This window comes from Hevea brasiliensis, chromosome 11 (genome assembly GCF_030052815.1).
Source record: "Hevea brasiliensis isolate MT/VB/25A 57/8 chromosome 11, ASM3005281v1, whole genome shotgun sequence".
In the NCBI taxonomy this organism is placed as follows: Eukaryota; Viridiplantae; Streptophyta; class Magnoliopsida; order Malpighiales; family Euphorbiaceae; genus Hevea; species Hevea brasiliensis.
Genome location: NC_079503.1, coordinates 9,783,868 through 9,808,180, shown reverse-complemented (window position 1 = coordinate 9,808,180; position 24,313 = coordinate 9,783,868). Strand labels below are relative to the sequence as shown.

Below are 24,313 nucleotides of genomic sequence, written 5' to 3'. Positions count from 1 at the left end.
GGGGGTAATGCGTCATTGTTTAGATGCAACTGCTTGGAAGCATTTTAATAAAACACATCCTTCATTTGCTGCTGAGGTTTGGAATGTAAGACTAGGACTATGCACTGATGGGTTTCAACCATTCGGCTAGTCAGGACAACAATATTCATCTTGGCCAGTCATTATCACTCCTTACAATTTGCCTCCTTGGTTATGTATGAAGGAAGAGTATATGTTCCTAACGGTAATAGTTCCTAGTCCGAGAAACCCAAAAGACAAATTGGATGTGTACTTACAGCCCCTTATTGCAGAGTTGAAACAGTTGTGGGAAGTTGGAGTTGAGACATATGATGCATCAAAGAAGAATAATTTTAATATGAGGGTTGCGTTATTATGGACAATAAGTGATTTCCCTGCATATTCAATGTTATCCGGTTGGAGCACAGCAGGCAAGACTGCTTGTCCATATTGTAGGGACGATTCAGATGCATTCACATTGACAAAGGGTGGTAAACAATCATGGTTTGACAATCACCGTAAATTCTTACCAGCTAACCATCCTTTCAGACGGAATAAAATTGCTTTTAGAAAGAACAAGACAGTTACAAAAAGTGCTCCCCCCATTCTATCTGGTGAGGAAATTTTAGAACAAATAGAACATCTAGGATTAATGTGTGTCACAGATATGGGTGTAGATGAGAATAACAGTTGCAAAGCAAAAAACACCGATTGGAAGAGACGGAGCATTTTTTGGGATTTGCCATATTGGAGTACTAACATGCTTCGCCACAACCTGGATGTCATGCATATAGAGAAAAATGTATTTGAAAATATTTTTAATACTGTGATGAATGTTGAAGGGAAGACGAAGGACAATGCAAAATCAAGGGAAGATTTGAAAGAGTTTTATCACCGACCTGAGTTAGAGAGGGATATGGCAACAGGAAAGTATCCTAAAGCATGTTACACATTAGACAAACAATCAAAAGCAGTGTTGTGTGAATGGCTTAAAAATCTTAGATTCCCAGATGGTTATGTGTCAAACATGGGTAGGTGTATAGACATGCGAAAACTAAAGTTGTTTGGGATGAAAAGCCATGATTGTCATGTCTTTATGCAAAGATTACTCCCAATAGCATTTAGGGAATTGCTTCCAAAAAATGTGTGGCAAGCATTGACCAAATTGAGCAATTTCTTTAGAGAGTTAACTTCAACAACACTTAGAGAAGAAGCCATGTTACAGCTCAATGAAGAGATTCCTATTATATTATGTAAACTAGATCATATATTCCCTCCAAGTTTCTTTGACTCCATGGAACATCTCCCAGTGCATTTGGCTTATGAAGCATGGATTGCTGGTCCTGTGCAATATCGGTGGATGTATCCATTTGAGAGGTAACTAGTTTAATGTATTGTTGTATACTATCATTACATGGAGAAATAAAAACTTTGTTGTGACTAAATAGTAAATGGTACAGGTACCTTAGGAAGTTAAAAAATAATGTAAAAAATAAAGCCAAAGTGGAAGGTTCCATATGTAATGCATACTTAGTTGAAGAAGCATCGTCATTCTGCTGCGCTCATTATTTTGAACCCCATGTCAACACAAGGCATCGAAAGGTTCCACGCAATGATGATACAGTCGAACATATGGATGAACATCTAGGGAATCTATCAATTTTCACTCATTCCTGGGAAAAGGAAAGGTTAGATATCTCACAGAACAAGAATTTCAAGCAGCACAAATGTACATCTTGTTGAATTATATAGAAGTAAAACCGTACATTGAGTAAGTTTTTCTAATATTCAATTATTATAATTGTTGCAATGCCATTATTGATTCCAAACATTTAATTAACTATTTTCATTGTGTGCAGCATTTTTGTTAATGAGTTACTCATGGCCAATCCAAATATCAATGATAAACAAGTTGATGAGAAACTAGAGCGTGAATTTGACAAGTGGTTCAATAAATATGTTCACAATCCCTCCAACAATATATCAAGCCAGTTTTTAAAGGATCTATCAAAGGGTCCATTAAGAAGTGTTATGTCCTATAATAGTTATGTAGTTAACGGTTATAAATTTCACACTAAAAGTCATGGTTCGCATAGGGCAACGATGAACAGTGGGGTATGTATCAAGGGGACTAATTACAGTACTAATGAAAGTGACTACTATGGACAATTAATTGAAGTGCTACAATTGGAGTACCCTGGATTACCAATCAAAAGAACTATATTGTTTAAATGTGATTGGTTTGATCCAACACCAAATGTGGGAACAAAGATTCATCCAAAATATAAACTTGTGGATATTAATCATAAAAGATCCTTCAATAGGTATGAACCATTTGTTCTTGCTATCCAAGCTGCTCAGGTGAATTATTCCATATATCCAAGCTTAAAGCGTGACAAGGATGATTGGTGGGCCGTGTTCAAAATCAAAGCGAGATTTGTTATTGATCTTCCTGAGCAAGTGAATGTGACAACCCCCCCTGCACTGGAAGAACCATTTCAAGAAGATGAAATGGAAGTCCCTTTGATTCAAATTGATGATGATGATGATCAACAACAATATTTGAATGATCAAAATGGTGTACTAGTTGAAATTAATGAAGAGGATGTTGAAGATGAAGAAGAGCTTGAGTTGGACTCAGAAAGCGATGAGGAATGCGATGATGTATATGATAGTGATACTAATTAGAATTAGGTATTTCTCTTAATGAATTTATATTTCTAAACTTGAAGTATAAATTCTAACTATTGGAAAATTTCATCTGTATTATGTATCATAAGTTGAATGAAGCTAACTTGTTAATACAATTATTTATGCAGGATGCGAGGCAACGGTCGCAGGGGAGGTTTGTTGGGTCATTCACAGTCAAGGCAGTTACCTGTGCAGGATGAGCCCAATGATCAACTAGACCAATCTACACAGGGTCAGCCTCAGGTTCCTTCACGATCCACTGGGAGGTCGACACCAGATCCGGAGGGGTCTACTGCTTCAACACAGCATCGAGCTACACCTCCACCTCCACCGCCACCACCTATTACCCCATCTTCTGAGCCTGCAATTGGATCAACCTCTGGTCATGAAGGTCATTCAGTTGGGGCAGCACCAATATCATCAATGGATGGCCTATCACTCACTACATTTGGAAGAAAGAAACGAATAAAGCTCATTAATGGCACGTAAGTATTAAAAATTAATTAACTTTATCTATGATTTGGTATTACATATCATTGGCAATTGAAGTACCATGTTTCTACATTTACATAAAATCAATATATTTGCTGTCTTTCTTTTGTACAGGTTACATCCATCTGAGGAATGTGCTAAGAAGATGAAGAATATCTTCAAGGAGAGGATGGACCCAGAGGGGCACTGTTGGAAAACTATCACGCCTGAAACAAAAGAGTTTTACTGGGATGAATTTCAGGTAATAAAATAAATATTTAAATATAATTATCTATCAGATAACTAATTTGCATAGTTTATGAAACCTCAAAAAAGAATGTTACAAACAAATATCATTTAAGTGATGAGAATTTGTGAATTAATGTAAAAGAACACAATTGAAGTATATTAATGCTTAAATGTTCTATGTACAGCTTGTGTGTTGAGGATGTTGAAAATATATATTGTTGTGAGTTGTTGTAGTTGGGGTGGATGTTATTTGTTGTTGAGAATATATGAAGTGTTTTTAACAGGTGCAATTAATACCTAATAACTAGGCTATATTGTTCAAAATTAAGGGGAAATGCTGTCAATTTTTTTCTAAAATATTATCATACTAATACAACTGTCTTAATTTTTATTTGTTTTATAACAGAAATACTTTGATTGGCAAGAGGTGACTCCACTGGTAAAGGAAGCTTGGAGGCGTAAGGCTGCAGAGGGCTACAAGGCGCTAATGTGCAATGTCAGGAAAGGAAAATCCAAGATCATCGTGCCTAATAGTACAATGCAAAAATGGAAGGAGGCATGGAGTAGCCTAGAGTTTAAAGCCAAGAGCCATCAGTTCACTGCTAACCGCTGTAGTGAGATAGGGGGAGTTGGGGCAGGCATCTCTAGACACACAGGGGGTTTAGTTTCACATGCTACTCACGCAGATAGAATGGTAATGATTTCATATTTACTGGTTTTGTTATTGTCTATCTACATATTAGTAGCAAATAATCGAACATTATTATAAACATCACTAAAATCATTATATCTTTTCAGGAAGCCAAGCTTGGCCGAAGACCTTTTCCTTATGAACTTTTCCTTAAGACCCACACTAGGAAAGGCACCTCCGATATGGTTGATTCACGAGCGCAATCAATTAAGGTAAGTGAACAAGTATTTTATGTCTTTCAATTATACGAAAAAAATGAATAAGTGAGTTTGTTTATTCAATTGCTAAGAAAAATAAATTTAAAATATGTGTATTAACTTATGCAGGATCAATTTTTAGCGCTTAAGGAGCAGTCATCTCAACCACAAGAGGGGTGCAGTGACCCTCCTATTGTAGATGAGGTCGCACTATATTATCAAGTTGTAGGGGGGGAGAAGAAGAACAGGGTTTATGGCATTGGATCTCAAGCATCAATTTTTTACCCTAGCTCATCACATGGATCATCCTACTGCATCCTATTGCGCTTAGTTGGAGGCAATGGAGGAAGAGATTCAACAATTGCATCAGACTGTTGCAACACTCAAGGATAGTTTGGTTGCAATGGAGGAGAGAGACCGACAACGCGAGTTGATGCTAGAGGAGAGATATAGACAACGTGAGCAGACACTGGAGGAGCGCATGCAACAAATGATGCAAAACATGATGGCACAAATGATGCAGGGTACGCAGTTTACAGCCCCAACTCCAGATGCGACTCATCAGGATGATGGTAGAGAGGCTGATAGTGGTGATGAGTGATGATCTTGTTAATGACAAGTAGCTTGTTTTTTTTTGTTATTATGATATTTTATTTTTCCATACACTACATTATTGTCATAACCCTTCACTGTCATATTTATATATAATATTGACTGATATTTGATATTTGACAGCCTGATATTGTAAATATTCTGATATTGAGCATTTAAAATTAATATTATATTATATGCTTCAATACAGGAAATAATATATTAAAAAAAATAAAAATTTTCTACTAGTAATTTGAAACGGATTGGAAACGAATTTTTCCATTTCTAATCCAAAAGCATAAGGATCGGTTTTAGAATTTAGAAACCGATTTGAAACGGAATTTCTGTTTCGAAAAAATTGAAACCAAAATATCCGTTTTTAAATTGAAACAGATTTTGAAACCGAATATATGTGGTTTCTAACTTTGAAACAGAATAGTGGTTTGAAAACAGCTTCAGAATTTGAAACGGACGCCACTTTCCGTTTCAAATTTATTTAGAAACTTGCGGATTTAAAACTGAATATTTCGATTTTAAATCAGTTTCTAAATGTATTTAGAAATCGATTTTATATTCGGTTTCAAATCTCCTTTTTTCTTGTAGTGAATAATCCTCCTGTAGCCTAGAAAAATAGATGAACAGGAGTGAGCGTTTAACTCAGAGAGTAAAATACCAATTTTAATCATAATCTCTATAACTATCTAAAGCTAATGCACCATGTGGAGTGAAATGCAATATCGTCATAATTTTCTTATCATAACAGCAAAAAGGCAATTTGGAGCACTCACACACCCAACACTGTCAAGCAATACATATATGGGAGCTGATCTCCTATACAGCCCTTTTAATCCAACTTCTGCCAGCGAGTGTCTCTCAAGCCGGACTTTCGCTTAATAAACCAAATGCGGGGTCCCAGCGAGTGTTTCTCAAGCTGTGTCTACCCCAAAGGATAGGTCTCAGTGAGTGTCTCTCAAGCCGTGTCTACCCGTCCTGTCCATATCCAATACCATACCACACGCACGCCACGCACACACACTGCTCCAAATTACCACAAACAACATCCATACTTCAACAATTATGAATGCAATATAAAACGTGTCTAGTGTTTAACTACATAAATACATATTTATAAGTGATGCATGGGCATGCTTGAACATATAATAATATCGAAATTACAATTAAAATTAATATTTTACTCACAAACTTGAAACGAAGTCACTGTGGCAGTTGGGCAGAGGAGGAAGGCTGTCCCGGCTCACCTGAAAATTTTATTGCAATTATTTAATATATTTGACTCAATACAAGTTTAGAAAAGACTAAAGACACCCTAAGTTGTGCTGAAAATCTGGCAGAGTCTCCCCTGTACCTATGACCTACCCAACCTGCAAAATGGTTTAAATAACACTTCTAAACTCAACCCATATCTCATCGTCATTATATGGCCCCTCCTGGACCCTCTAAACCAAGCAATAATTGTAACATCAGACAACTTAATTGTAAGACTTCAAAACTAATATTTTTCAAAAATCATCCAAACTAACTTTAAAAATTCTATAAACCTGCCCCGCGGTCCTTAACAATATTATAAGGCTATTGCAATAGGAATCGTAATTTTCTTATCATCCACTAATATTTTATAAATTTTATTCTAACTCAGTACAAGACAAAAATTGAGTAATGTAGAGTTTGCCTTTACCTATGCCAAATCTGACAACTGGAACGCGTCCAAAACGTCTGAAAACGTTGGGGTAGCCTATAATCTTGATCCGGTTAAATGGTTCTAGCAGCTTATCTGATCGATCCGAAATTGCAGATCCGAGTGACGATCGAATTTTCACGAAATGAAAGTACATACGTGAAGTACACAATAAAATATATACATATAAAATAATTATTTAAAAATTAGAGATGTTACAAATCAAACTTTTTTTACTATTGACATATAAATTTTAATAAAAATTTTAAAACTTTTAAGACTATAGACATAGTGGTAATTTCTCAAAAATCAAATATATTTTACTTTTGTCGATCAGATTTTGATTAGGCACTAAGTCCCAATATTTTTAAAATTTTAGGGGTTTATTAGTAATTTTATAAAAAAAATAATCATTAGCTCCTCCATCAATTTTATTTTCCTGCAATCATCAATTTCTACTCTTTGAATTTTAAATTATTGGATAAAATTATCAAATGGAAATCTTGCATATTTCTCTCATATTTTTTTTATCAATTAGAATTTTTGATGGCTTTCTTCTTATAGTCTCATTACTATTATTGAAATCTTTCAATTGCTATAATTTTATCACACTCAAATTAAAAAAAAAAAAATCATAAATTAAAACCATATCATATATTTTATTTAATTTATAATTTTTAATTCAATTTATCTTTCATGATTACTTTAATAAAAAATAAATTTAAGATAAATTTGATAAGTTTTTTAATTTTAGGCAATCAATATATTGTATGTTGAATAATTTATAATGTTAAACCTTCAATTAACAGTAGTTCCATTTAATTTTTACAAAATTAATTTTATTTTAAAAAATTCTCATATATCTATAATATAAATTAGATGTTTTAATTGGCCTTAAATTAAATTTCTAGCTCCACCAATGATTAAAATTAGATTGATTAATTTTGAACAAAATTAAAATCTGCTAGTTGAGTTTTAATTCAAAATTGAATTTTTTAAAAGAAAATTTAAAACTTATTCAAATTTATTAAATAAAAAAATTACTATTTAGTCCCTATATTTTAATAAAATTAATTATTTGATTTTTGTATTTTAAAAAATAAATTATTTAGTCTCTATATTTTACATGCATTAAATTATTTGGACCCTCCGATAAATTTTTCATTATCATACTATTTAAATTACTATTTAATCTCTATATTTTAAAAAAATTAATTAATTAATCCTATATTTTTAGAACAAAAAATTTTTTCATCCTTTGACCCCTCTCATTGACTAGGCATAGAAAAACGTGAAGCTTAGCCTCCTCGAACTCGATGGGCTTTGAATTTTAATGAGTTGATCATCAAACGAAGACCCTTTTTCATATGCAATCTCAGTTTTCAATCCTGTGTTGTGTAAACAAAATTCATGGTTTTTCTACTCAATATATTTGAGGGTAAGATCTGTCTTGGTTGAAAATCAACCCTTCTTCACAGCCTGCAATGTCCAAATGCAATTCAATAACAAACCAGCAGCCCCTTGTTAAATAAATAGTTGAAATTTCATTGCTCAAAGTAAAATCACTTTACTTTCTTTTATATTTTAAAATTTTCAAGTGTTTATGAAAAATTATTATTTAATATTTATAATTATTTAATCTTTTTATTTTGAGTAATATATTATTTAATGTTCTTATTTTTTAATGTAATTTTTTTACAAATAGATTACGCGTGTTTTGGTCACAAAATTAAATAAAAATTATTGAAACAATCATGCGAAACTATCTATTAATTGTTTGATTTAATTAAAAAATACATTCTGGTTGTCCTTGGAGCTAATTAGAGGGTTTAAAAGAAGGTAGCAGTGGAATTATCATGACTAAATTAGTCTTTAAAGACTAATTAATTAGTTACATACTGTATCTGATTGAAGTATTTGGCTTATTTAATTCAAACAAGAGAAAATTTAACAGGGAGGAGTTTTTTCATGCTCAATTTTTCTTAAACAGGAATAGTGCAACCATCCATTCTTCCCCATTGTTGTATCCAAAAAGTTCTGCAACTGCAATAAAGAATGTTCTCCAGTGGACGGTCCACTTGATAGCTTGATCCTTGCCATAAGTTGATTCTATTATTGGCTTAATCAAAGCCATGTTTTGGTCCATTCTTTTGAGCCACGCCTCACTACAAGTTTTCAGTAAATCATAAAATTAAATTAGGCAACGTCTATTGCCTCAAGACAGCAGAATGATAAATCTGAAAAGTACAATAAATTGCAGGGTTACTATCCATCCTCACCTTGTCTGTGCATAATGTTTCCCATTCACAAGCCAATGGTTGACAACAGAAACATCATCCTGCGCATAAGTTTTCAGAAAGAATAAGTCTTGATAAGATCTGATGTGGCTATGCTGTACATATTTATTTATGAATTCTTTAGCTTTAGCATTCTTATCCACTGGCACATGACTAGTCATCGCTATTTGAACCTATATTAATTTATGCTGTAGAAGGAAAAGATATGTTTGCTGATGAGAGACGCAGAGCTGACCTGGAAATAAAGCAACAGATTTGAAGCAGGCATTGTTCCTCCAGTGAAGAAATACCTAGTAATCCAGTCATCTTCATTTATATCCTGAATAGAAACAGAAGATGGAATGTATGTTATTAGATATGCAAGAGGTAGCCTTTCAAATAAATTAAGTAGATCAAACATACATGCGCAGGTGCTCAACAAATAGTCATACCTCAAAGTGGTAAGCGAATGCCTTGTGGCAGAAATGATGCACGAAAAGAAGGCTATCCTGTTTCATCCACTTGGATATCTTCTGAAGAAGATCTTTGTAGTTTTTCATATGCTATTAGAGGACAAAACCAATTATCAAATCATATCAACTTTAATCTTAGCATCAGTAGCGTGACATGAAAAGCACTCACCTCAAACATTTCAATGGAGAATATACGATCATAGGATGCCACCATTTCTAATGTGCTAATATCTGCAACAATGATTTCTACATTCTGCAGCTGATGTTCCCTACAGAAAAGGGTGATTAAATGGTTTGGATCATCTGCTGATCCTCAGCTTCCAATTTGTGAAGAAACCAAGAATATGTTACTTTATTAATAGAAAATGGTCAATATCGTTTTTTTTTTATTAGATAATACTATATATCTGACACAAAATCTACCATTTGAAGTGAATGATATATTGCTAATGTATCAAGCATTATACCGACACTGCTCCTCAATGAATGCTCTCTGGGTTGTTGAGTTGCAAATCCCAGTAATCCTGCAATTGCTATACTTTTTGGCAATGTATAAGGAAAGTGACCCCCAGCCACATCCAACATCAAGGACAGTGTGGCCATCTGTTAGCTGTGACCTTTCACAGTAGAGCTCCAACATTGCTTTCTCAGCATCCTCTAAGGTGTTTGATTTATCAGAAAAATAACAACAACTGCATTTGTTCACATATAAACAAAATCACTTCATATAATATCAAAGCAAATGTTCATCCAAAAACTAATATCAGTGGAAATGTTGACTGCGTAATGCCTCTGAGTTTTCACATAACATGAGAAATGTTGAAGATGACAAAAGCAACAATAATACTGTGTGATAAATATGTTGAGGAGAAGATGCACAAAGAGATCTTCTGTTGTGTGCTTGCATAGCACCACCAATAGTTGAGGGCTAAGTATTGAATTTATTGGAACAAAAGCTAATTTCCAGAAAAATAGCAGTCATAAATGGAGAGAGTAATCAGGGGCTCCATCAAAACAAAGTAGCTTTTGGTTAGAAATGATAATGGAATGCAGTTCCTGTAACAAGAGTCCATTTTCTCATTATTCGGTACACAGCAACTTTAGACATTTTACAAAATTTTTATATTAGAATAACTTAAATTTATGTGAAAATGACATTTAAGTATAATAATAATTTTTTAAGATAGTCATTAAATTTTATACTAAAATTAGAGTATGACCAGACTAGGAGATCCAAGCAAATTTTTGTTTTTCATTTCCATTCCCTTTCTAAGTGAACCAAACATGTCCAATTAGTATCCAATAAGACCTTAATCTAGTGGTAAACTAGCCAAAGCTTGTTCCTTAGAAATCAAAAGGTCTTCAAGTTCGATCCCATTGTTATTTTTCCTTGATTGTGTTGTTATTGTTCATTTCTTCACCAAAAAAAAAAAAAAAAAAAAAAAAAAAAGAAGAAAAAAAATCCCAAAAGAGGGGGGAGACTAGCATGATTCATGGCCATAGAACTGCTAATTGCTAATAAACAAAGTACTCGTGTCTATTCACAAAGACAAAAGGGAAATAGATTTATTCCACTGTATTTGCAATGCATTAAAAATAAATAATACCTGTACTTTAAATTTTTACCAAGAACCAACTTGAAGAAAGAAGTAGGCAATTCATAATGTTGAGCTTTGGGCTCCTCCGTCCTGATAGCTATAGGCATTTCTTTTAGAGCAACAAAAACAATTCATACATACATCAGATCTAAAAAGAAGAAAAAGAGAAAAGGGTATATTCTCTTTCTAACCTCAGCTTATGATCATTTGCTCTGCAAAGCGCAAATAAAATCAACGAGAAAAGATAACGCCATTGCTACAGCTTAGCTCCGAGTAGGATAAACTCCTGAAAATGAAGGGCTTGATTCAGCTACCTTACGATGCTTCTGTGCGGGTTTTATTAGCTTCACTGGAACGAAATTTGCTGCCAGACACTGTCATTAGGAGCCTTACTCGACTGCTCTTGGCCTCCCGTCTTCGTTCTGGCTACAAGCCTTCCTCTGAGCTCCAGCTCTCTGATCTCCTCCACTTCGTTCATTGTAAGCCTTCCTCTGAGCTCCAGCTCTCTGACCTCCTCCACTTCTTCTGAGCTCCAGCCAAGAGCAGTCGAGTAAGGCTCCCAATGACAGTGTGTATATATATATATATTGTGTTAGAAAAAGCATTACAATGAACGAAGTGGAGGAGGTCAGAGAGCTGGAGCTCAGAGGAAGGTTTGTAGCCAGAACGAAGACGGGAGGCCAAGAGCAGTCGAGTAAGGCTCCTAATGACAGTGTCTGGCAGCAAATTTCGTTCCAGTGAAGCTAATAAAACCCGCACAGAAGCATCGTAAGGTAGCTGAATCAAGCCCTTCATTTTCAGGAGTTTATCCTACTCGGAGCTAAGCTGTAGCAATGGCGTTATCTTTTCTCGTTGATTTTATTTGCGCTTTGCAGAGTAAATGATAAGCTGAGGTTAGAAAGAGAAGGGAGAGATCATTATTATTGTTATTATTATCGTCGTCGTCGTCGTCGTCCAGGAGAGGCATCTTTTACTGTTCTTAAATAGGTAAAAAGTCCTCTCTAGTCTGCTTTTTGATTTTTTTTTTATTGAATTTAAAGGACTAATTTTTAATAAAACTATATAAAAACATTATTTTAAATATTATAAAAATTAATTTTAAAAAATAATTTTATTATTTTAATATTACTATAATTAAAATTTATTAAATTTAATTTTAAATTATTTTTTAATATATTATAACTAATATATTTAAAAAAATAAATTCCTCAATATTAGTTTCACAAACAATGTCCAACAAACTCTCAATTTTATTTCTTTGTATGGTATATGGATTGACAAGAGGGAAATAGTGAGTAATGATGCACAAATTAAAAAGAAAGAATTACGTCATTGAAATTACACTTCTTAATATATCAAAAAAAAAATTATGCTTTTATCATAAATTTTAGATTTTATTGCAAAAAAATTATCAATTCCATTATAAATTTATTTCATTTAATGATTACAATCTAACAATCTAATAGCAGTCATTTAATAGTTAAATATATATATATATATATATATTATTTTTTATCTCAATTTTTATTTTAATTCAAATACTTACAAATTATTTAATCATTATTATTGAAATGATTTTGAAACAAATTTATTTATAATAAAGTGTAATTTATTGTTTAATAATTGTTGTGATCAATTACTTTGTTGTGGATTTTTATTTTCAATGTCTTTATTTTTTAATAATTTATTATATTATTACTAAAAACAAATACCTTATTTTTAATTTTTACAAAATATATCGTCAAATTTTTTAACATAATACCGGATTTTGCTTTCAATTAGTTAAATTTTTTAAGCTAGAAAAAATATTTAGATGTTTTATTTTATTAATTAAATTTCTAAAATTATTATTTATTTATTAACTATTTTATTTTTTTATTGTTATTATTTTAATTTTTTAATTATTAAATTTGTGTTAATTATTATTATTATTATTTTTATTATTATATTTCTTAAATAATTTTAAAATGACTTTATTTTATAACAAAATGAATTTTAATTCATACATTAATACTATATTAAAGAAAATCAAACTTTCATCCCATTACAATAAAAGTATAATGACAACATATTGTTCATCCATTTTAACAATATATCTCTTTTTCTTTTAACTATAAACACTATTTTAAAATAGTAAAATTTTGATTGATATAATTATTTTATAATAATAATAATAATAATAATAATAATATCTATAAATATTTTTATAATATCTATTTAGAGTTAATATATTAAACATATAAATTTGGTTTATAAGTAATATATGATTAAATTTACTTTACTCTTAAATTCCAATATAATTTATAATAAATTTAATTTATTTTTTAACATTTAAAAAATATTTTAAAACAATGTGTATATATTTATGTACTCCACCTATTATTATAAGAATGATATTAGGCTTTTTTTAGATGTGGATTAATTATTTTTTTAATTATATTAATTAGTCTTAAAATAAATTATATATTCATAACCAATATTCAATATATTGAATTATTAAAATTTTATTTTAATTGAATTAATTAAATGATTTTATTATTGACAAATAATAATTATGTTTTATAATAATTTTATTTATAAGATGAAAGTCTAATATCTTATATTATTATAAAATAGAATTGAATATATTTTTAATATAAATATTTTGTATTTATTAATTATATTAATATAATAAATACAAAAGAAGATAATACCTATAGCATTGGGCCGCGGGTTTTTTAGAGCCTGTTGACTGAAGGCCGACCCAGTTAACCAGCCGTATTATTTGTGCATTGTATGAATTTATTTTTTATTTTATTTTAATATTTATTTTTATATTTATAAAATATATTAAAATTTTTAATTAATTATATTAAATATAAATTAAATTTTATTAAAATTTTAAATACTATTATTATTGATTTGTCATTGAACGATAAGGGATATAATGGGTATTCCTGTAGAAATTTTTATTACCTTAATTTTTAGGCAAATGTGTTTTTTTAATGTAATACTAATAATTACTAAAATAAAATTATTAAGTCAAATATTATTTAATACTAATAATTAACTTTAATAAAATATTTTTAAATAATTAGATAAATCAATCATCTAATTTTTTTAATAAATATTTTTTATTTTTAAATTTTAAATATTTTTTATAACTAATAATTAAAAGAATATAAAAAATTAGTTAAAATTAAAATTTAAGTATTTTATACTATTTAAATTTTAAATATTTTATATTTTTAAATAAAATAGTGATATTTTTTTTCAAATGACATATATGTCACAGATGTTAATGATAACTGTATTAAAATTAAATAAATTTAATTTTTAATTCAATAAATTCAAAACATTACATGTAAATTTAAATAAGTCCATTTTTCATAAAAAAAATTAAAATAATAGTTTTCAATTTTTATTATAAATGTTAATTTCATATTTTCAAATATTGCTAATTTTTTTAAATGTGCATCATTATATTAACTCGTAATTTAATTTTTGGTGCATAATTTTTCATTAATTTTTTATATAATATAATATTATTATAGTATTATAAATATTATATTAAGTTATTTAAATTAAAATATTAATTTTATGTTATTTCAATTAATTATATAAGTAAAATATTTATTAAATAAAGAATTATTCTCTTATAGGATCATATTTTCATAAAAGTTAGTTTATTTATTAACATATAAAATTAACTAAATTGCAAACTTAAATGTAATATAATAAAAAATATAATAATATGTTTAAAAATATAAGAAATGTAAATGTTTAAAAATTAAAATAAATCTATAATATAATGAAGTTTTTTTAATTAAAAAATATAGATATTTTCCTTTATTTAATAATAAAACTTTTTTGTTAATTCATAAATAAAAGAGGAACTAGCTTTTTTTTTTTTTTTTCTTAATCAAACTATACTTATATAATCCTAGTTTTACTAAAAATCTAATACTAATATTACTCAACACTTTTTTTTTTTTGAAATTACTAAACATTTAAGTCAAAATCATAGAAAGGAGTTCATCTCATTAGAATGGTAACGGATCAGATTTTGGCTGGTACTCGATCCGACCGAACTTTAATAGCACGAGTTTAGATAGTATATAATCAGGTTTGAGATGTATTCGGATTTGAAAAATAATACCTGTGATAGATTCAGATCGGATTTAAGTTTTACATATTAGATATTCGTTACTTGAATCCGTTTATATAAATATTTAATTAAATATAAAATATATATTCCTTATAGTAATATTTATATTTTATTTTAAATAAAATATAATTTAAATATTTTATGAAATTTTTAAAATATAAATTTTTAATAAAAATAATTTTTATATATATTATTAATTAAAATATATAAAATTAAATAGATTCGAGTATTTTTTTTTAATAATAATCGGCTTTATGATGGATTTAGGTAGTTGATAATATTAGAACAAGTTCAGATTTTGAAAATATTGATTAAGTTTAGATAGTTGATTTTCGCGGGTATTTACCTGTTGCGATCCGTAATCTCCTTTAATTATAAAAATATTCACTTGAATTTTATTTTTTGTTTTTTTAATTTTAAAACTAAAATTTTAAAATATTATAGAGAGTTAAAAATACTATGTATTATTATTAATAGAATTATTTATAAAAAAAAAATGTATGAGCTTCCTCGCCATTCATAATTTTACATATATATTAATTATAAATTATAGATACATATACAAATTGTAATATCATATTATAAATTAATTACAGAAATAAAATAGTAATAAAAAATAAATTATAAATAATTTTATAAATAATTAAAAGAATTATATCTTAATTTATTTATTAATATATGCTATTATTATTTATATTTTCATATATTATAGTAAAGAAATAAATTTTAGTAATTAATTGAAAAAATAGCCTAAGAAAAAAACATAAAAAAGTAAAATTAGAAACACTTCAAGTTTCAATCAAATATTCATTATTTTTTTTTTCAAAATATAAAAATTAAAGAAAAAATAAATTTTTTGTTTTTAAGTTTTTTTATTAAAAATTGATCAAATTTTAAAAAATTAAATTTCTAATGTACTTGTGATTTAATTTATTTTCATTTAATTTTCTCTTAATTTTTTTGCAAATAATATTATATTATTATAATTTATTTATTTTAAAAAATAATCCATATTTCTTATATATAAATAATATATGCTAAAATAGAATTTAATTATGAAAGGTAACACAGTTCTTCAATTTTATTAATTTTATTTAATTTCTTTTTTATATTTTTCATTCTTTCAGTATTTTTGTTCTTTATTTCAATCAAAATGCAATTAACATAAATAAGGATAGCAGTGTTTTAATGGTTTAATCATGTTTATTGCTTAATAACATGTTAAACTTTGATCATATTATTACTTAATAATGTAATAACTTGAAATTTTAATAATAATAATAATAATAATAATAATATATAAATTTCATATTTTTATAAAGTATTTTAATATCATTTCAAAATAGCCAATTTTAATTGAATGGTTGGTTTTATAAACCAATGTTAAATCAACTTTCAAAAAATATATATTATTATTATTTCATTATTTTCGAACTTAATTTTTAAGGTTTAATTTAATTGTTGTTATTATTATTATTATTATTATACACAAAAATTTCATTTTTGGACTTGATTGAAAAATATGAAAAAGTTTAAGGACTAGTTATGTAATTAAAAGATTAAAAAAAATCAGATATTTTTTCGGCAAGGCCCCCCTGTCTCTCTCTCTCTCTTCTACTCTCTCCCCCACCCTCCCCTCCATTTTTTTCTACAACCCTCAACCACCCACCTTTGGCATGACTTTCCCCCACATCCTTCCTGCACGAATGACGACGGCGAGGCATCAGACAGGAGGAGAGAGAGAAAAGTCACGCAAAGAGGGGCCCAACTTTCTGATGTCTTTTCGGCCGATTCCAGTGGCCATTTTTTGCGATTCTAAGTGCCACGAATTCCTGAAATGACAGGGTTTCAGATGGGACCAGTGGCACTCCGTTTGGTGGCCAGAGAAAGGAGAATCATCGAGGAAAAGTTGGAAGGAAAACACATGAGTTTCAAGCTTTTCGGTCACTTTTTCGGCTATTCGACCATTGGATTAAAAATTTAAGGCCACCGATGGACTCAGGGCGACGAAATCTTTGAGATGGGACCGACCCCGCTCCAATCAGACAACATTTGAAAAAGACTATCATCGGATGGCCCAAGTCACTTGGTGAGATTTTTGGGCCTTGTCAATTCTCAAAAAATTAAAAATAATTTTATGATAATTATTGACAATTTTTGGGCTTAATTTAGGTGCATTCGAATCAATAATAGCTCACCAAACGTCGGGATTGTGTTTTTGACCAAATCCAGTGGCCCGGTGGTCCGTCCTAAACCGTGGCCAATATTATAGTCGATTCTAGCATTTTCAGACGCCTCGGATGAGTTCCAAGTATTAGAATCAACATAGGTAAACCTGAACCCTAAGTTTCTTTAATTACCTAGTATTGAGTTTAGAATAAAAATTCATAAAATATTCATGGGTGATTAAAAAATTATAATTCTTTTTGTAATAGTCTTATAACCTTATTAAGGACCGCAAGATAAAATTTTAGAATTTTTAGAGCTTATTTGAATGATTTTTGCAAAATATTAGTTTTAGAGGCAAAAATGCAATTTTTTGATTTTGTGAGATTTGCTTGGATTGGAGAGCCAAAGAGGGTCATGTGATGTTGATGAGATTTGTGATTTTAAAAGTATTATTTGGATCATTTTGCAGATTGGGTAGGTCTTAGGTATATGGAAAATTCTACCGGATTTTCGTTAAAACTTAGGATTTATTCTTTGACTCTTTGAAGTTTTGTTTGAATAAATATTGATAAAATTTTTGATATAATGTTTAGGTGAGTCGGGCCAGCCTTCCTCCTTAGCCCAGCCTCCTCGGTGATCAACGATTAATTTGTGAGTAGATATTGATTTTAATTACAATTTTAATATTATTATATATTCAAGGCATGCTCATACATCATATATAAATATATGTATGTAACTAAATACTAGGCACATTTTATGTTGTATTTTCTTAATTGCAAAAATGGATGTGGATGTCACCTTAGGGTAATTTAGAGCTGTGTGCGTGTGTCAATATGCGTGTGGTGTGGTGTGATAAATATGGGTAAGATGGGCAAGTCGGCTTAAGCTTGTCTCACTTGGGGCCCGGTTCTTTTGAGGAAGTCGGGGTGAGTACTGTTTTGAGTTGATCTTGCTGACCTCCGCAATTAGATTATTAAGCGAAAGTTCGACTCGAGTTAATCTCGCTGGCAGGTTATAGGGGATCAGCTCCCATATGTATTTTATTTGATATGGTATATGTGTGTGTGAGTGCTCCAAATTATTATTTAGTTGAATATTGTTTGAATTTGATGAAAATTATTGATCGGTATTGCATTTCATCCTTATGAATGCATTAGAATTAAATAGTTATAGAAATTATTTTTAAAATCAATATCTTACTGTGAAAATCAATTTTAATTTTTCACCCTATTTTTCGGTGCAGGAGGAGTTCTTTTTCAGAATAACCTGCTTCCTTTCTCACAGATTTATTAGCAATCCTATTTAGGTAGAAACTCTTTAAGTATTTGTACCTTACTTTCTAAGTAATTATAGAATTATTCTTAAAGAAATTTTTTTATTTTTTTCTCTCTTATTATCTCAACGATTAATAATATATAAAATTTTCAATTAATTATATTTATATGGAATGTAGTTCAATATGTGAGTAGCATTAAAATTTGTAATATTGTAAATAATATAAATAATCAAGAGTATTTTTTACAATCTCAATGTTTATATATATATATATATATATATTATACTTTTTACTTATGATTTAATTTATTTTTATATAATTTTAATATTATTATAATATATTTATTTAAAAAAAATTGTACTTCTTACATATAAAAAATATCTACCAAAATAGAGTTTAATTATGAAAGCTAATACAATTCTTCAATTTTATTACTTTTATTTAATTTCCTTTTTACATTTTTCGTTCTTTTAGTGTTGTTGTTCTTTATTTCATTCAAAATGCAATTAACATAAATAATAATAGCATTGTTTTAATGTTTTGATCATGTTTATTACTTAATAATATGTTAAACTAAGTAAGTTCAAAAAAAATGTTAAACGAAGTAGTAACATGTTTAAATGTGTGAAAATAAATTTTAATTTCGTAAAATATTTAGTATTCAATTTGAGTAAATAGATTTAAACCATTGTTTAAAAAAAATTAAATAACAATCCTATCTAGATCAAAACTTTTAAGTATTTTTACCATAATTTCTAAGTAATGATAGAATTCTAGTTAAATAAAAACTTTTATTTTGTCCCTCTTATTATTTCAACGATTAATAATATATATTTTTCAGTTAATTACATTTATATGGATAGATCAATATTTGAGTGGCATTAAAATTTATAATATTATAAATAATATAAAGGATTAAGAGTATTTTTTTATCATCTCAATGTTTCCCTCTCCTCTCCATTTTTATATATACTATTTTTTTTAATATGCACTGCACATTATTTATACTCATTACTTATGATTTAATTTATTTGTATGTATTTTTCTCTTAATTTTTTTTATATACAATATAATATTATTATAATATATTTATTTTCAATTACTAATTAAATTTAGTCTTATTTTAAAAAAAAAAAAGTCATTCTTTATCATAATAACAAATGATCATGACTATATTTTACTATTAATTAAAGTTGATTTGTATTATTAAATTTTTTATACATTTAATTTTTTGTATTTTTAAAGTCATTCTCTTCGACTCTACTGTTTGCATAGTCTAGGATATATATATATCTATTGGAGAAAAAAAGACAGATAAAAATGTAGCGTAAAAAAAAAATCATATTATACGTCAAAATTAATTGAAATTGAGTCTTATTTTACAAAATAAAGTATATAAATGTAAAAACAATTCATTACTAATATTAAAAAAAGTTGCAACTTTATAACAAATAAAATATTTGTGATTGAATAAAATTACAGTTTTACATCTATCGATATAAATGTAAATTTTTTATTTAATTAATTGGCTAATTTTTAATAATAATTTTATAATTTTAATAATAATTTTACAATTTATATTATCAGTTTGTAAAAATTTAGTAATGGTCATCGCTAAATTATTAGTGATGAATTTTTATTAAATAGTTTATTACTTAAAGTATTAACAATAGATAATTTATTGCTAAAAATTATTAGCAAAATTTTGTATAAAATTAATTCTCACTATTAAAAGTATTAGCAACAGATATGTCGCTAAAAGTATTAGTGACAACTTTATATAAATGGCTGAAAGTATTAGTGATGGATGCTGTTACTAAAAATAATTAGCGACAGATTTTCATCACAAATTTATTATAGATTATAGATTAATAATATTTTTATTTTTCACTTATTAATTTTTTATTTTAATTAATTACTTCTTATAAAATTTATATTTAGTTAAAGTTAAATATAAGTAGGACTAAAAATTTTAAATTGATATGAACTCTAAAATTGAGAATTATAAATTTATATAAATTTTAAAATTAATTTAAATAATAAAAATATAATTATAATTAATTTAAAAAATAAATGATATTCTTAACAAATTTAATGTCCCTCCTCTCCTTCATATATTTATATATATTATTATAGAAAAATGGTTTACAATCTTTTTAACTAAAAGAAATTGAAAACAAACTGAGGAACATAATCCAAATTCAAGAAGCAACAATTCAGACATCAAAATTCAAGAACAAACCCTAAATCCAAAAATCCAGACAATCAAACCCAAGAATACATCAAATACAACAAGAATAGGCAACCATCTGGAACCCTAAGAGCAAGAAAATGAAAAGCCATCGAGATTCCAAGGAATTGGAAACCCAACAATTCAACCACGCAAATCAAAACTCATTGAGAATAATAAATAATGTAATTAGAGATGTGGGCACCAAAATGCAGGCCCTTTAGCATCAATATCGGCGCAACGAGAGTGGAGACAATGCTTGACGAGGGAATCGAGGGAGAACGTTGGCGAGGCAGCCTTATGGGCTTTGAGGAGAACCTAGGCAAGCTATTTAGGGTTTGTTTGTTATTATTATAAAAATTTGGAACCGTTGTTTAGCAAAAATATATTTTTATAAATATATTAATTAAAAAATATTAAAAAAATAATTTAAAATTAAATTTAATAAATTTTAATTATTGAAACACTAAAATAGTAAAATAATTTTTGTCAAATTACATTTTATAATGACATTTAAATCACTCTTTTTATCTGAAAAACAATTTTGATCTTCAAACTTCAATCACAAACAGACAATATTCTTGTTATGGGATTGTCTTGTACGCCTTGAAACGAGGGATCTTGGGCTTCACCAGCTTGATTAGGCAGCGTCGACCTCGATTAGGTCCTATGCTTGCAGCAGGTGACAGCCACGATGATCTTCTCACAGTTGAAGCACCTTGCGAACTCGATTGGTGTCGTTGGCGCTGCCATTTTTGGGCTTGTGGATCGCCATTTATTGATTTTTCTGGGCTTTGGGTTTTCATGATTCTAGATTGTGTTCTTGAAAATTTGGGTACGACATTTTGTGTCCCTCTTGTTCTTCAATTTTTTTTTTTATTTTATTTTAGTTTTAAAATAATAAATAATTTTTAATATTTAAAAATTACATATATTAATATTTTATTATAAAAAAAATTTTTATTATATAAACATTAATTTAAAATTAAATATAAAATTCTGAATTTATTTGAAAAAAAAAAATTAAGCTTATTTAAACTTAAATGAAAATTAATGACTTATTTGAACTTTTGTTTTTTATTAAACACTTTTTCTTAATTTTAATTTATTTAATTATTAGCATTAATATAAATTTAATTAGTTATCTTTAAACTTAAGGTGATATAAGAGTGCGGTCTCTAAATTTTAATTTGTAACATAAAAATCCTTTAATTTTAACATAATTAACATAAAAATCCTTTTGACTAACTATAGTAAGTTTTCATATTATAACATCATAAAATGACATCAATACCTTTAAAAAGTTTAAATATCTCTGTGCAGTAAACTTTCTTCTCTATCCTTCTTCTTATTGTACTTGTCTCTCTTCCTAACACTCTCACTTTTTCTCTCTCAATTCCTCCTCTTAGCCTCTCTCTCTCTCTCTCCCCTTAATACACACATACACTGTTGATCTCTCTATCTCTCCGTAACGCCGTCACTCTATCTCTCTCAATCACTCTCTCTACACTCTAAAATTTCTACTATTCCCTCCTATTTCTCACTCTAGTTAATCTAGCAAGAACTAACAAGAATTTATCCCAAATCAAATCCTAATCCAATCCAAATCAATTAACTAAGAAAAAAAAAATCCATGAAAATAGATTCACATAATTCCACGACCAAAGTCAATTACAAATTTAAATAAATAAAATAGATTGGTCAATTTACGCACAATCCAAATAAGAGGGAGTGAAAATTGAACAAATTGAATATGCTAATTCCAGCCCAAAAGAAACTAAGACAGCTACAACAATGATGACTCTCCACTCTACAATCTCATTTTCCCCCGTCGAACCTAGTCCTTGGTTTCATCTCCCTCATAACTCAGTCCCTAGGATCCTTTGCCCCCTATGCAGCCTAAAATAAAATGATTTTCCACCAATGGTGGTGGGTTCATCTGAGAAGCTATAGTACATCCAAATGGGTGCCCCCAAAATTTCCAGTCACCTCCAGTGGCGTTAAGCATGATAGAAAAGGTCCAAAAATTGCTTTGAGTGGTCCATCTCTATTTTTCTCTTAACAAAAAAGGTTGAACAATTTCTCTGCAAGAATTTCTCTGCAAGCTCTTTTTGTAGCGTAAACTGTGAGATCTTGATTTTAGATGCAAATGTTGGGTCTAAGATAAGAATCATAGAGTCAAAGAAATAAAAAATTTCATGATTGGGAATTTCAGTCTGCGGATGTAATAAATTTTTTGAAGCTTTTACTCCTCCAACCATGCTTAGCAATAAACACTAGGCTTTTATTCTTATTTTGTAACAGTATCAGCGTAAAATAATGAGGCAAAGTGAGATAAATAATGAAGAGGAGAGGGAAGGAACGAGAAATTCAGGAATTGAGACAAAGAAAGAGTAGAGAGAAGAAATTAAAAATAGTGAGATCGAATAAAGAGTTAAGATTCAGTATGGGTCAAATAGTCTTTCAATTTGGAGGAACCATCTTTGCTCTCGGTAGAGAGAAGAGAGAGGGGGCACAGTAGATGGGTTATTTAAGGGAAAGGCAATAAAATCACTTCATTTCATTTTTTTTTTTTTGTCAAATTAACTAGAAAATCAGTTAGGTAAGTGAAAAGGTTTTTTAGGTTAATTACATTAAATTGAGAGAGTTTTATGTTATAAATTAAAGTTCAGAGATCGTATTGTTGCATTAACCTAAGTTCAGGAATAATAAGTAAAATTTATCCTTAAGAGTTATTCTTCAATGCCAATGGAACTCACAAATAAAAGTGAGAAAAAAAAAATCACTTTCTAGCCCCTTCTTTTTCCGGTTTTTCTCCTCTTACAGGCCTTTAGTAAATTTTGGTTTTCATTAAAAAAAATAAATCAATTTATTTAATTTTTAATATTTAATTAATATTTTAAAAAAGTTATATATATATATATATATATACACACAAGAGTGTACAATTGATAGGTTCAATTTCGATCCGAACAAAACCATAAAAATCAAAATTCTAGAAAATAAAAATCGAATCGAAATAATAAAAGAAATGAATTGAACAAAACAAATTAGATTTGATTTGATTTGATTCGATTCGTCGATTTGAACAAAAATACCATAAATAATGTCGTTGTAGTTCACTTTCCTCTCTACCTAACCACTCACTTAGCCAATAGCCTAGTATGCAACATCCTTAATTCACAAATCAGGAAATCGCCCAACAATAGTAACATAAATCCTAACCCTTTGTTTGGATTGAGAGAAATGGAGATAAGAGAAAAGAAATGAATTTGATTTCTTTCGTTTGGACATTAATTTTAAGAGAGAAATGAGAAAAAACGAGGAGAAAATGTATTTCTCCACCCCATTATTGCATATGCCCCAAAAGATTTCCTTTCAAATTGGAGGGAAATGGAGGCAAATTACTATTGTTTATGAATTAAATTACTTCAATATCCTTTAATTACTTCAATTAAAGAATTGTGTCTCCCACCTCTTCCATTTCTGCTTTTCTCTTTATTACAGATAATGTCTCTCATTTTCCATCGTTTATGCTCTTTTCCTTACCGTAAAAAG

At 28.6% G+C, this 24,313-nt stretch overlaps 3 protein-coding genes and 1 long non-coding RNA gene across 5 annotated transcripts in view; 3 read left to right on the top strand and 1 right to left on the bottom strand.

The window, feature by feature from the left end:
- The first annotated feature begins 2,566 nt into the window (after positions 1-2,566).
- On the top strand, positions 2,567-4,897 carry LOC110662705 (uncharacterized). The gene is made up of 7 exons (XM_058129276.1): positions 2,567-2,691; positions 2,817-3,173; positions 3,295-3,421; positions 3,815-4,102; positions 4,207-4,311; positions 4,426-4,545; positions 4,628-4,897. Exons 1-7 carry the CDS (start codon positions 2,594-2,596, stop codon positions 4,895-4,897), a joined length of 1,365 nt encoding a protein of 454 aa, XP_057985259.1. The 5' UTR covers positions 2,567-2,593.
- Positions 4,898-8,323: 3,426 nt separating this feature from the next.
- LOC110652971 ((S)-coclaurine N-methyltransferase) lies at positions 8,324-11,852 on the bottom strand. Of its 2 annotated transcripts, none has more exons than XM_058129838.1 (8): positions 11,539-11,852; positions 10,940-11,048; positions 9,800-10,024; positions 9,502-9,601; positions 9,312-9,422; positions 9,116-9,199; positions 8,863-8,921; positions 8,324-8,748 (listed from the first exon to the last, which is right to left on the bottom strand). In XM_058129838.1, the coding sequence occupies exons 1-8, from the start codon at positions 11,723-11,725 to the stop codon at positions 8,556-8,558; spliced, it is 1,068 nt and encodes a 355-aa protein (XP_057985821.1). In that variant the 5' UTR covers positions 11,726-11,852; the 3' UTR covers positions 8,324-8,555. The 2 variants fall into 2 exon arrangements, with proteins under 2 accessions (XP_057985821.1, XP_057985820.1); XM_058129837.1 differs by lacking the exon at positions 11,539-11,852 and adding an exon at positions 11,122-11,245 and having other exon boundaries at positions 10,940-11,039.
- Positions 11,223-24,313, top strand: part of LOC110658013 ((S)-coclaurine N-methyltransferase-like) — a 26,701-nt gene continuing 13,610 nt past the window's right edge. Inside the window, exon 1 of the mRNA XM_058129835.1 lies at positions 11,223-11,409. Coding sequence (XP_057985818.1) covers positions 11,223-11,409 — 187 coding nt within the window. The remainder of the gene's footprint in view (positions 11,410-24,313) is intronic.
- On the top strand, positions 16,382-18,205 carry LOC110658006 (uncharacterized). The gene is made up of 3 exons (XR_009141351.1): positions 16,382-17,166; positions 17,250-17,406; positions 17,840-18,205. It is a non-coding gene; the product is annotated as an uncharacterized LOC110658006 (long non-coding RNA).

What these genes read in the sequence shown, in the direction of transcription:
- LOC110652971 (XM_058129838.1), bottom strand. Translation starts at nt 11,725, where the DNA reads ATGAAGGGCTTGATTCAGCTACCTTACGATGCTTCTGTGCGGGTTTTA. An exon ending in GGTAAAAATTTAAAGTACAG is followed by an intron (nt 10,025 to 10,939) that starts GTATTATTTATT and finishes GAACAAATGCAG; the next exon opens with TTGTTGTTATTTTTCTGATA. An exon ending in TTCATTGAGGAGCAGTGTCG is followed by an intron (nt 9,602 to 9,799) that starts GTATAATGCTTG and finishes CCTTTTCTGTAG; the next exon opens with GGAACATCAGCTGCAGAATG.
- LOC110662705 (XM_058129276.1), top strand. Translation starts at nt 2,594, where the DNA reads ATGAAGAGGATGTTGAAGATGAAGAAGAGCTTGAGTTGGACTCAGAAA. An exon ending in CTACTCACGCAGATAGAATG is followed by an intron (nt 4,103 to 4,206) that starts GTAATGATTTCA and finishes ATATCTTTTCAG; the next exon opens with GAAGCCAAGCTTGGCCGAAG. An exon ending in GGGGGGAGAAGAAGAACAGG is followed by an intron (nt 4,546 to 4,627) that starts GTTTATGGCATT and finishes TATTGCGCTTAG; the next exon opens with TTGGAGGCAATGGAGGAAGA.